Genomic DNA, 12998 nt, shown 5'->3' on the forward strand with positions numbered 1-12998 from the left:
TTCCCTTGCTTAATTATTTTTTCTCAAATACGCTGAAGAACTGTATATCCTTGTATTTAGAAGCAAGTTAGAAAGTGCTTCTATAAAAATACAAAAATATATATGGATCTCTATATGCACTCGCCACCGACCTTCCTTGCTCAATTACACAATATATATGGTTTAAGATTTTCATAGCTCAAAATTAAATTATCTTGTGAGTAGATATTTTCCTAATGTTTGTGGATGTGTGGTATGATTTCTTATTCTTTTTTTTTCCTGAATGAAGCATCTAAACCCATGTCATTGGTTCAGTATGTGTGCCTCACCTATAATGACGGTATTAATCAGTATCATCAACTAGCCGTTTCCGTTGGTTTGAACGTGCAGCAACTTGGGCGAGTAGATTAGCCGTCCATCGAGTCTCTGCATGCCTCGGTGCTGGTAGAAGTCGTCGTCGATACTAACCACGCAAACGTTACTGGAGCGACCGGGCTTGCTGCGCCCAAGTCAATAGCAGCAACGCGGAGGTGTACAAGTTGTGTGTTTTTTTTTAAAAATGAGTCCAAGTGAAATTACAGTGTCGGTGTAATGCATAAACTCAACTAGGACTTGTTTATGAGCAAACACACAATTACACATTGTCTCGGTCAGAGTTATATGAAGTGTACAAGTTGTGTTTTTTTAAAAAATGAGTCCAAGTGAAATTACAGTGTCGGTGTAATGCATAAACTCAACTAGGACTTGTTTATGAGCAAACACACAATTACACATTGTCTCGGTCAGAGTTATATGAAAAGCAACGGCACGATGAATCGGACGAGCTAGTGGTCACGAAATGAAAATGTAATCAAACACTGCAGACTCTGTCAAGTGGACGATTAGATTAGATGTATGATACCCTCTACCAACCGGTATCACGAACCAATATCTTACTTGAAGTACTTCAAGTAATGAGCGGAACCGCCATTGCCGCTGCGTCCATGTGTTGGGGGTGCGTGACCATGCTGTGCAGAGAGCTGCCCCCTAGACTACAGGCGACAAGACCGTGCTCGTTCGAGTCACCCACCGAAATAAGGGTGTTGCTATACTTTAGATGCATACAAATGAGATAATTTTTAGTTGATTAATCACAACAATCAAATCTAGATCGAACGGCTTAGAGATCATCTTCAACCTCTGATTGTTTTCCTCTCTGCTCTCTCTGTGCTTCATTTCTCTCGTGCTCACCTCCGCTCCACCCACCTTCGATCGTCTCTGGCAGCGGTCCCACCGTCAGATCCGTGGCCGTTGTCCCTCCTTCGATAATAACTCATTTTGATGCTCCTCCCGGCACTAGTCTACCGGCCAGCGGCGTGCCCGCTACCCTGCTCACAACTCACTTCCTCTGCTTAGCCGACTTGTCTTCTTCGGAGCTTCTTCTAAACATGTAATCCATAAAATCCTCCAAAACCCGAACACTAAAAACCTCTCTTCGCTAATTTCGATTGGAGGTGAACGGCGTTTAAAATTTTGCAAGATTTCAAGCACACGAAGATTAGGAAACGTGCCGAAATAAAGAATGCGTACTGAACTATGCTGACTGATAATGGGCTGCTACATTGCTGCCTACCATGCGGCGGCATGTGATGTGATTCACTGGTGATGCCGGTCAACTAGAGCATCCGCACGCCGACGTTTCAAATCGCTTGTGCCGGACCATGAAATGGTCTGATCCCAACCTGTTTATTCCCCCATGAAACTACGAATAGAAATGCTAAGATAATAACGCAGTTCCGTTTGTGGTCTATTCAAACTTAAAAAGAATACGTAGGTTCCATTCGCATGCACTACGAAATTCATTTTGAGTTCCGAAAGATTGTAATTGCTTACGGTATGCCATTTCGCACAAATTCAGAATAGATTGATCTATTTATGACTTTTCGGTAGAGCTCTAGCTTCAATTTTTCAAGTTACTCATTCTTAGCTCTAGAATTTTTGGAGCTAGAGGTATAGGTAAATTAAAGATCTTTGATTGAAAGATTTTATTTTTATTTTAAACTAAAAATAGATATTCAAACTATTTTAATTTTATAAACCCTAAATCTTATATGTATCTTGGTTGGAGCTTTCCCAAACAATATCTTGTATGGCGAGAGAGAAAAGAGCATGATATTGTTCGTGCGAGGCTTCCTTTCCTACTGTGATCTCTAGCTTCAAGAACTACACGGTAGGCCAGATGCTAGTACGGTTTCTGCAGTCACTTCACGTGGTCAAACAAGTCATCCCACAGAGTATTCGCCACCCCACCAACGGGTGCGGCATTAAGGGTCACTAAAAAAAACCTCAAATGTGATAGGTTATAAGTTAAATAAGTGATGGGTATGAGATCCGTATCTTTAACGTGTCACTGACAATTACATATAAGTGATGGGTGTACATCCATCACCAATGACGTATATAGTGATAGGTCTGGATCAAAATCCATCACCGATGACTACATATAAGTGATAGATCTAGATTTAAACTCGTCACTTATGAGCAATTAAAAAACAAAAAATATAAAAAAACAATTAAAAAACTGATCAACAAGAACATTAAATGGTCAGTGTTAGATCAAGAGAAACAATGCCATTTAAGATTTGCACAGAGGAACAGAGAAACAATCTCATAGCAGTTCATCAGCCGGCACAGCTGCTCCCTCTTCGAGTCCGTCAGCCACGGATGCGCCTAAGACACAGACACAAATATATGCTTACATGGCTCGATCCGTTCAAGACTCAGGTACAACACAAGAACAGTGACTTGAGGTAGATGTCAATGGTACGGTAGAGGCCGTCATCGAGGGCCCGGGCGTAGTGCATGTGTCCTCACCTATGGTGTTCTAGAGGAAGTGTGCGTAGGCCGCGGCGTGGTGCAAGTTGCCGGGGTCGGTCGCAATGGCCTCCTAGTAGGTGTCCTCCGCGGTCGCGAGGTCGTTCTGCGCCTTTCACAGGAAGGTCGCATACCGGTTCAGCGCCTCCGCGTCCGTTGGCTCCATCCGCACCGCCCTGGTGGGTGTCACCGAGGGGACCTACCGGTTGTGGTTGTTCTGCACGATGTAGAGGAACTACGCGAAGTTGGCAAGGATGAGCAAGTTGTTCGACTCATTGGAGACAGCTTGCTCGTACCTCTGCTACGTCCTCGCGTGCTCGGCGACGCCCACCACCTGTTCAATGACGGCGTAGTGCATCAATGAGCCGGCGATGTTCTCAGGGCTCATGCCTGTCGACCGAATCGCCGTGATGAGCCTCTTGTACATGGACAGCCTAAGCGACGAGGCTGCTTATACCACCAGTCCGCACCCGGTGATCTCGACTTCCCGCCAGTGCTTATGTCATTTCAGATCACCATCTCCTCGAGGCTCTTCGCCGTGTATTGCTCCAGCATGGGCCACCGAAACGCCTCGGGCTACCTCTCTGTGTCGTCACCCTTGGCCTGTTGAGGAGGCGGAGGAAGAGGAGGAGGCCGTGACAGCGACTGCGATGCAGTCTGGCTCCTCCCTTCCATGGATCTGGCCCTGGCCTCCATGGATCCGACCACCGCCTCCATGGATCACGGTTGCTGGAACACCGAGCTTGCTAGGCCATCGGTGTGGAAGAGAAAGAGAGAAGAGAGACGAGATACTAGAGAGTGGCGAGAGAGATGACAGAGAAAGAGATAAGAACGCGCTATAAAGAGGGGATGCGAGATAGCGACATAAAATCGAAATCAATTAAAAGTTTAGGTCCGGTCTACACATAGGTGACAGGTGGTGATATGACCTATCACCGATGACTAGTCGTAGTCTTCATTTGTGACCCATCACTAATGATCTGTTATTAGTGACAGATTATAATCTATTCTTAACTTGAAGCTATATAAATGACGGATCGTGGCATGAAGCTATATAAGTGACGGATCGTGGCAGAACCGTCACTAAAGATTCTATAACCCATTACTCATTTTATTTTATTTTTCTATCTTTCATGTAGTGGGTGCGTTTGGTTTGAAGCCAATATTCATCTCGCCGATCATCAGTGTGTCCACGTGTTTTTGATTGGTGTTTAGTTTAATGTCCATGCCTATAACACCCGCACTAGTTCATTTTTCACCCGTTTGTGGGCGAGACAAGAACGACAAAATTCTGTACCAAATCATTAGCTTGCCCGTGTGTTAGCGTGGTGGGCAGGGACGCTAACCAAACACGTTCTAAAGACGCCGCTTGCCTTCCGTTGGAAGCAATGAAACCAAGCATTTCTTTTTTTGCCGTGGAAAATCGATCGATTGAAAAATGATTTTGCTGGCGATGACGTGGCCTCGTCCGCGCGTGTTTAGCTGACAAAAGGCGCCGCTCCTTTTGCCGGTTTCAAAGCTACTGATGACGCGAGCAAGGCTTAATCCGAGCGATTTGGAAGACGCGTTTGGTTGGTGGTTCTGGTGCCTGCCACGAGCTGATGGGCCCCGTACTCGTCCGCTCCTTCCGAGTTCCGATCGGTCTCCAACGGCGGATCCAACTGGGGACGGATGGGGCTCAATCCCTCTTTTTAGATATGATTATAAAAAAGAAAAGAAAAGAAGAAGAATGAAGAAGAAAAAGAGCACTTATTTATTTGGTGATCCTGGCACTATCCGTGTCGATCGGATTATATACCCTCGATTTCTGTCTCGGTACCCAAGCAAGCTAAGAGGAAGCCAAATTGATAGGACGAAAAGTACCCGTCTCCTTTTCCTCCAAATATATAGCAAGTGCCGATCAGATTATACATCTGGAATATAGAAGATGTATACTAGAAATATGCCAGTTGTTTACCCTATTCGAGAAGACTGGTATCTAAGACAAATTTATCTATTTGAACTACAAAGAAAAGAATTCTCTATCAACTATGGCTTAATAAGAGGCGGTATATCATCTCTATATAAGGTAGGGACACAGACCCCCCGAGAGAGACTTTTTTCTTTTCACTCAGCTATTGGAGGCATGCATCAGGATCTTAGCGCAAAATAACTCGGTGACTTTAGCCCTAGGTTAGACTAGATCTGATCTACTCCTTGTAATAGGTTAGCCACATTGCATGTACTCAAGTAAATACATATACATAATCATCCATATACGACGTATGATATTACTCTAACTGGAGGCTCGAACCTGTATATATCACATGTGCCTCGTTTTATGTTCGATCTTTGATCCATGAAGGTAACCCTGTTATCTTCGAACACATTGTGTGGAATAAATCTTCGATAGTTGGCGCCAGATAGCAGTCTTCTGCTTTTTAGGATCAACTATGTCTTGAGTGAACATCGGCACCGGATTCTCCGACATCAGCTTCAACGACCACTTTGAGTCAACAACGATCACCCTCGAATCGCCCTTAGCTGGATCAAAGATCGCATTAAAAAACTATGATCTTCTGCTGGGACCATCAAGGTGAACTGATGTGCATCGATATTATCGACTCTAGGCAATTGGATGCATACCACGAGATGGGACATCTCGAGTGGGATCCCAAGGAGCCTAATGTTCTCCAGTGTATGGACACCGATAACGAACGAGGGTGACGACGATGACTCCGCTGCCAGCTAGAGTGGCCGAACAAATCGATTCGTGTTTATGGCCAGAGGAGACAATATCCCACCTTCTGACCCAATGGCGGTAGATCCAAACGCTGTGGTAAATAATGGCACGGAAATTCCCGAGGATCCAGTAGTGGTAAATGCCATTCATGGTACCGGCGTTGCGACATAATACCACCGGAGACATCTGCAACTAGAGCTTTACGTGTCCGTGACACAACTCTCCATCGACGTACCGTGGGAGGTCAGGTACCTCCTGGTCTTCAATGACGATTTCCTGTGGGCACACTTCCACCACTAGTGGCTCAAGTATCGAGGAACGATCTCCCTTAGGATAGCAACCGCAGAGTAGCATCGTATGGACCACAACCAAGTCTAGGAAGCGATGCTTTCAGCACTCTAGATGCTAATATCCATGGAGCCCATCTGACTCTAACATCCCTTCCGGAGTTGGATCCAATGAATCCCTCAACCCCTATGGTTAATTAGGTCAGGGTTCTACTCGATGCGGCCCATATCCAAGCTGCATGAGCGAACAATCCTAGCAACTCTAGGCACCCCAGTCAGCAAGGTGCCGGCTCGAGGTGCCATAGATGCAAGCATCCTCAAGTCGATGGATCCTAGGCGGGAAGCTCAGGTGCTCGAGCCCAAGCACCGCTTTGCGAGCCAAGTTGTAACTGCCCTACCCATAGGCGTAGTGAGAAACCAAGTTAAAATGTGTCTTGGTTTACCTGTGATGAGTGATTGACATTGATATTTATTTGGTTTGATGATCTTCAGATTTGCATGAGCTTTGATGTGATTTGAATTGATTTATAATTTCATTTGAGCATATTGATTATGGACTAACTGGAATTGGAGTTGGAGATATGTGTTTGCTTGTATCATGGTGTGCAGATGATGGATGTAACTTGGTGGTCGACGGTGGGATTATCGGGGCCAAGCGGAGTGCTTGATGCCGGACGATCAAGGAGGTCGGGCGAAGTCAAGGGTGATTCTAGCTGAACACGTGGACGTCAAGCAGAGCATGGAAGGCGGATGGAGACGGCGTGTTGACAAAGTCAAGCAAAGGGGATGTTGGTGCAAGTGATAAGGTGGTCTGATGGATCGTGAGTAGAAGAAACTTACCGGTGATCAGGATCGTATGACGGAGTACACGCGTCGACATTGAAGCGCTTGCTTAAGGTGTAAGTAAGGCGGCGAGTCACGCTTTGAGAAGCGTGCATGCGGTTTCACGGTTTGGTCTAAAAAACATGGGAGGACTGAAAAAGTACGTGGCACCATCGTGAAGCTTGCGTCAAGGTGAAGCTAAGTCATGAAGACGCCGTGGCTATCCGATTAATGGAGAAGAAAATAGATCAAAATGCATTCGGTGGTAGGTAGGAGTGTACTACAAGAGAGGGGTATCTTGGAAAAAACTAGAAAATTTAAGGGTTAAGTTTTCTAGATATATAAATAGAGAGTTAGGGCTATGAGAGAGTTTGAACCAGCCACTTGAGCCTTATTGTGCTATCCATTTGAGAGCTTAGAGCTAGAGTTTTAAAGGAGAGAATGATGAGTGCTTAGTCTTTGTAATAGGTGAGAGTTTTGAGAGATAAATCTTTATAATCCGCCTAAAGTAGTGCTGATCTCTTTGAGTAATGAAGTTTATATTTTTGCATACGCTTGAATTCCCCTCGTTCTAGTTTCCCTCTATTGGTTCCCTTGCAAGTTTGTAAATTCTTCGGTTTCCGGTTTTGATTTTCATTTTGGTTTTTTGGGCTGAAATTTCAGCACATTGTGAGGTTATTTTTCTTGTTGCTAGAGGCATAAAATTCACATACACATGCTTATGTGATGGAGTCTTGAATTCTCTTTCCTCTAGATAATCAACTTGGAGAGTTTTATTGCTCGGTGTTCATCTTTTCTTGTTTCTTTGCAAGTTGTGATCATTCGAGTGTTAAGACACATGAATTGATTTTAAATGGAACCTATGGTTCATGTACCATCCATGGAGTCATGTTGTCTTGATTTTCTTTTGTTAAAACTTATCTCTATTTTTGCTTCCGCTTGAGTTTTGAGGTGCATTGGGCGATTCAAATAGGAGAAGGTCATCGATTTTGTAAGAAATTTGTTGAGACGCCTATTCGCCCCTCTCTAGTCGCCAATCTCGTTGCTACACGTAAGAACCAGAAAGACCTAAGGAATAGTATTCCTCACTATCGGTATTTTCTACGTATAGTGATAGACTACCGCCGTGAGGATGACCGCTGTTATTACGACCTTAGATCTCTAGGATGAGATGGTCGACGTAACTCCCCTGTTTGAAGGAATAGGTGTGAAAGTCCTCTCCCACCTCCTCCTAAAGAATTCGATGGAGGCTACGAAGCTTTTGTACATGAGCTTTGGTCGATACGATGGCTTGAGAAGTTCAAGACAAGTCCGATCCAGAAGTATGATGGGAAGATCAACCCCAACGAGTGGTTTTAGATCTATACCATGAGTATTCAAGCAGCGGGCAATGACAACAAGGTAATGGCCAATTATCTGCTATTGTGCTCGATGGACCTGCCATGTCCCGACTGTTGAATCTACCTCCTCACTCGATCCGATCATGGGCCGAGTTGAAGATTCAGTTCATAACCAACTTTCAAGGCACATTCGAATATCCAGGAATGGAGAATGATCTCCATCAGCTGAACTAGGGTGAGGATGAGTCACTCTGAGATTTCATTCGCTGGTTCAGCAATAGGCGTAATACGATTCCAGACATCTCCGACGAGTCAGTCATCATCGCCTTTAAGTGAGGCGTCCGAGACACGGATCTGCTCATGAAGATGGCTACTAGGAAGATCTACACGATCAAAGAGCTCTTCGAGTTGGTCGATAAGTGTGTAAAGTGAGCGGAATCCCAGGTACACGCCAAGAACCCTCAATTTGGTAAGGACAAGCCCCCGAGTCCTCAAAGAACAAGGGGAAATAGAACAAACCCAACAACAAGCATGAGGATTCAGATACGACCATATTCACAGTTGATAGAAGTAAGATCATAGATATCATAATCAAGGTTGTTACGGCGGCGTGGCGTGGCGCGGCGACCCACCACCTTCACAACTTTACAGCGACATGACGCGTGGCGTGGCGACGCCATACACACGTGGCGAATAGCAATGTAAATATAGCACAAAAGATAAATAGCAATGTAAATGTAGCACAAAAGACATAGCACAAAAGATAAATAGCAATGTAAATGTAGCACAAAAGACATAGCACTCTCTCATCAATCATCATTCAAAGTTTCAAATCTCTCATCTCTCAAAAGTCGTCCAATGCAAACTCATCGAAATCGTTTGAAGCATCCATGTTCTCCGCATCATCTTCAGTAGCATCCATTGGTTTGTCACCAAAATCATCAACATCAACATCATCCACAATGATGTCTTCTTCCTCTCCCTCCTCCTCATCATCTTCAACCATTCTTGCTTCTTCAACCACTCTTGATATATGTCTTGCACGACGAGCGTAGGTCCTAGGAAGGTTACGACCTCGAAGCTCATGTGATGCACCAATTGCTTCATCAACTTGGTCCCATGTGATGTCCAAAGCACTAGAATTTTGAGGTTGGACTGTTGGATCAACCCATTCATTTTCCCAATCAAAGTCTTCCATAACCAAAGGATCATAGCTTTTACCCGCTTCCTCACGACGTTTTTGGAACCTACTAGTCATTTTCCGATTGTAGGCAACATAAACCAAATCATTCAATCTTTTATGCTCTAGCCGGTTTCTCTTCTTTGTATGAATCTACAAACAACCATAAAAGCAAACAAAGTTAACAAAAATGTATTATTAATTTTGCTAATTGAAATGTGAAACTTGAGTACTTCACTTACAAATTCAAAAGTGCTCCAATTACGCTCACAACCAGATGATGAAGCACAAAGACTAACAATACGCTTAGCAAATCTTTGTAAGTCAATAGATCGGCCACCATACGCACGCCACCAATCAACTAAATTGACAATAAACATGCATATATTACGGGTTGAGCTGTACATAACATGCTGTAATTAAAATTTAAAATCACTTACGAGGGTTCTTTGACTTCATAGTTTGGAGGGCCATACAATTCTTGAAGATGCCTCCACGTTGATCTTCGTAGAGCATGGATTGTTCTTCAATTTTGTTTCGAAGGGTCTCATCTTCCACCATTCGTGCAAGCACATCATTGAAACAACCCCTTAGGTGCCCAACATATTCATCATTCTCTTTTTGGATGGCATAGAATTTTCCTGGGTTCACCATATTGCTTCCATGCATCCTCATGCCTCTTTCTCAAATCATCTGTTTCCTTAACGACCTTCTCGAGTAAAGGCTCCCTAAGCTCATGGTAGGTAGGAGGCTTGTACCCAGAACCATATTGTGCAGTGGCCTCTATAGCAATCTCAAATTGCCTAGAATTTGCGGCATTGAATGGTATGCCACACTCATAAAAGAACCTGGTCCACTCCAAGTTGACAGCTTCTCTTTCTTCTTTTGTCCTCATGCTTGCTTGGATACTGATCTGAGAAGGACCCTTCGAATGTCTTTCTTCGACAACCTCTTTTGGAGTTCTCCTAATCATTGAATCGACTGACTTTGTGTTGGGCTCTTTTGGTGCTCTGAACTTCAAAAGGCTGGATTGTTTCCTTTTGGCAGCTGTCCCTGAACTAGGATGCACAATGCTTCTAGAAGCATCTTGTGACTCCTCTGTCACATCAAGCACATCATCATCTTCTCCTTGTAGCTCTCCATCATCATCAAGCAAAAGTGGTCTCTTCTTGCCCTTCAAAGCAGCTTGCATCTCATGAGCAATAACTGGTGTGGTTTTGGCACACTTCAGAATATCTCCATAACCACCCACAAGATGCTCTTTGAGTCTTGTAATTCCTCCAGTTACAGTTCTATCACACAAGCAACACTGCAAGAGATCTCTATTACCAATAGTCGGCCAAAATGCATATTTCCATCCAGGATCATTTGACCTTGCCGGCTTGCGCTTTGGATCAGTCTTTGGATCATAATTTGATGCTGCGTCCGAGGCCTCCGCACTTCTAGTCCCTTGAGTAGCCATGTTCTAAAAAACAAAGTGACAACAACTAAGAATTTCAGCAATCAGCATACATAGCAATATGCCAATAGCCCAATATGCAATGCAACATCAAGAGCAATATGTCGGCACTTAGCACTTTAACTTTAAATAATATAAATACTGCAATATACATAGTTTATGTCTTTATGAATCTTGACTCTGCAATATAAATACTGCAATATACCTAGGTATTTCAATGCACTTGTCTTGAACCCAGAAGGAAGCCAAAATAAATCTGGACTGTTATCCAATAGCCTGTCTTGAAAGTAGTTTCTGCATCTTTTTGTTGTATATACCTATTAAGTACACTTTGGTGAGACACTTTTAATATGCAATGCAGTAATGCACTAAATCAAAGCTATATCCGTTAGAAAATGACCAATCTCTTATTCTTGTATATACTGAGTACTTAGTCTACGGACTATGGAAATTCTAGAGCATGAGACATACGGTTGCTTCTGCAATACTAGGCCTGCTTGTAGTCTCTGTCAGTCTGTCTAGTGTCTAACTGTCTACACATACCGGGCGACGGGGGGAGCACGGAGCAGAGAGCCAGAGACTCAGAGAGCGGTGCTGTCGAAAGCGGCTCGACTCGAGGCAGCCACGGGCGGAGGAAGATGCGCCGGGCCGCCGGCTCCCGGCGAGCTGAGGAAGATGCGTCGGCGAGCGGAGGAAGAGGCGCCGGCGAGCGGAGGAAGAGGTGCCGGCCCCTGGCGGAGGAGGATGCGCCGGATCCCGACGAGCGGAGGAAGATGCGCGTGCGCCACGGGCTCCCGGCGAAGGCAGATGCGCTGCGCCCGGCGGGGGAAGAAGCGCCGGACCGCTGGCGGAGGAGGAAGCGCCGGACCGCTGGCAGAGGAGGAAGCCCCGGACCGTAGGCGGAGGAGGAAGCGCCGGCCTGCTGCGCCCGAGCAGAGGATAAGGTCTGTATGTGCTCAGGTCTGTTCTGGACTTTTCTAATCCCCCCCTTTCAACTTACGGCGCCCGCCATATGTTTCGTGATGCCAACAGACGCCAAATCGACGCCATATCGCCTTCGTTCCTATGTGGCGGACGCCATAGACTCCCGAGTCGTGGCGTCTCTGTGGCGAGCTCCGAATTACCGCCACGCCGCCATAACGACGATATGGCGACGCTATGGCGACGCCATGATAAGTATGATCATAATCATGTTTATAGGTTGCACAAGACGCTTTATGGGCTTAAGCAAGCCCCAAGAGCTCGGTGTGAATGCCTACGTGACTTTCTCATCAACCAAGGATTCCAGATCGAGAGGGTGGACACCACATTGTTCATAAAGATCATCGACATCGAGAGGGTGGACACCAAATTGTTCACAAAGATCATTGACAATGAGCTTTTCTTGTGTCAAATTTATGTTGATGATATAATATTTGGTTCAACTAACAAAGAGTTTTGTAAGGAATTTGGTGACATGATGTCTAGTGACTTTGAGATATCGATGATTGGTGAGCTCAACTACTTCGTTGGATTTTAAATCAAGCAATCGAAGGAATGGACATTCATCCATCAAGAGAAGTACATGAGGGACATTCTCAAGAAGTTCAAGATGGATGATTGCAAGATAATCAAGACTATAATTGGGTAAACTGGTTGACCAAAAGCTTTATCGTTCTATAAGTGGGTCACTTATTTACCTTACCGTATCTAAACCCGATATTATGTTTACTGTATGCATGTGCGCTCGCTTTTAAGCTAATTCTAAGCAATCACATCTTAGCGTTGTTAAAAGAATCCTTAGATATCTAAAGTATACACCTAGCATAGGCTTGTGATACCCAAAGGTGCTAGTTTTCTACTCTTGGGTTACTCAGATTCGGACTTTGCCAGATGTCGTGTGGATCGTAAGAGTACTTTAGGTATGTGCCACTTGCTAGGGAGATCCCTAGTTTCTTGGTCGTCTAAAAAGCAATACTCGGTAGCCTTGTCCACCACGGAAGCATAATACATTGCCGTCGGAGTATGTTGTGCTCAAATCCTTATATGAAGCAAATCTTGTTAGACTTTAGTGTTAATCTAGAGAAGGTTACACTTCTTTGTGACAACAAGAGCGCCGTAAAAATTGTAAATAATCTTGTTCAACACTCTCGCACAAAGCACATTGATATTCACCATCATTTAGAGACAATATGTCTAATATTTATATCTCTCTTAGTGGTGTAAGGTCGAATGATCAATTGACGAATATCTTTACAAAACCTCTAGATGAAACAATCTTTTGTAGATTGCGAAGTAAGTTGAATGTGATAGAGGCTTCTAATGTCATGTGATGTCTTGTCATATAGATGCATTCATGATAGTTGCTTGTCTAACC

At 44.4% G+C, this 12998-nt stretch overlaps 2 protein-coding genes across 2 annotated transcripts; both read right to left on the bottom strand.

Annotated features, from left to right (window-relative positions):
- Positions 1-8695: 8695 nt before the first annotated feature.
- Positions 8696-9827, bottom strand: LOC133921846 (uncharacterized). The gene is made up of 3 exons (XM_062366897.1): positions 9624-9827; positions 9426-9544; positions 8696-9336 (listed from the first exon to the last, which is right to left on the bottom strand). Exons 1-3 carry the CDS (start codon positions 9742-9744, stop codon positions 8848-8850), a joined length of 729 nt encoding a protein of 242 aa, XP_062222881.1. The 5' UTR covers positions 9745-9827; the 3' UTR covers positions 8696-8847.
- LOC133922996 (uncharacterized) lies at positions 9794-11792 on the bottom strand. Its single transcript, XM_062368479.1, has 2 exons — positions 10848-11792; positions 9794-10648 (listed from the first exon to the last, which is right to left on the bottom strand). The coding sequence occupies exon 2, from the start codon at positions 10643-10645 to the stop codon at positions 9794-9796; it is 852 nt and encodes a 283-aa protein (XP_062224463.1). The 5' UTR covers positions 10646-10648; positions 10848-11792.
- Positions 11793-12998: the final 1206 nt, after the last annotated feature.

This window comes from Phragmites australis, chromosome 6 (genome assembly GCF_958298935.1).
Source record: "Phragmites australis chromosome 6, lpPhrAust1.1, whole genome shotgun sequence".
NCBI lineage: Eukaryota > Viridiplantae > Streptophyta > Magnoliopsida > Poales > Poaceae > Phragmites > Phragmites australis.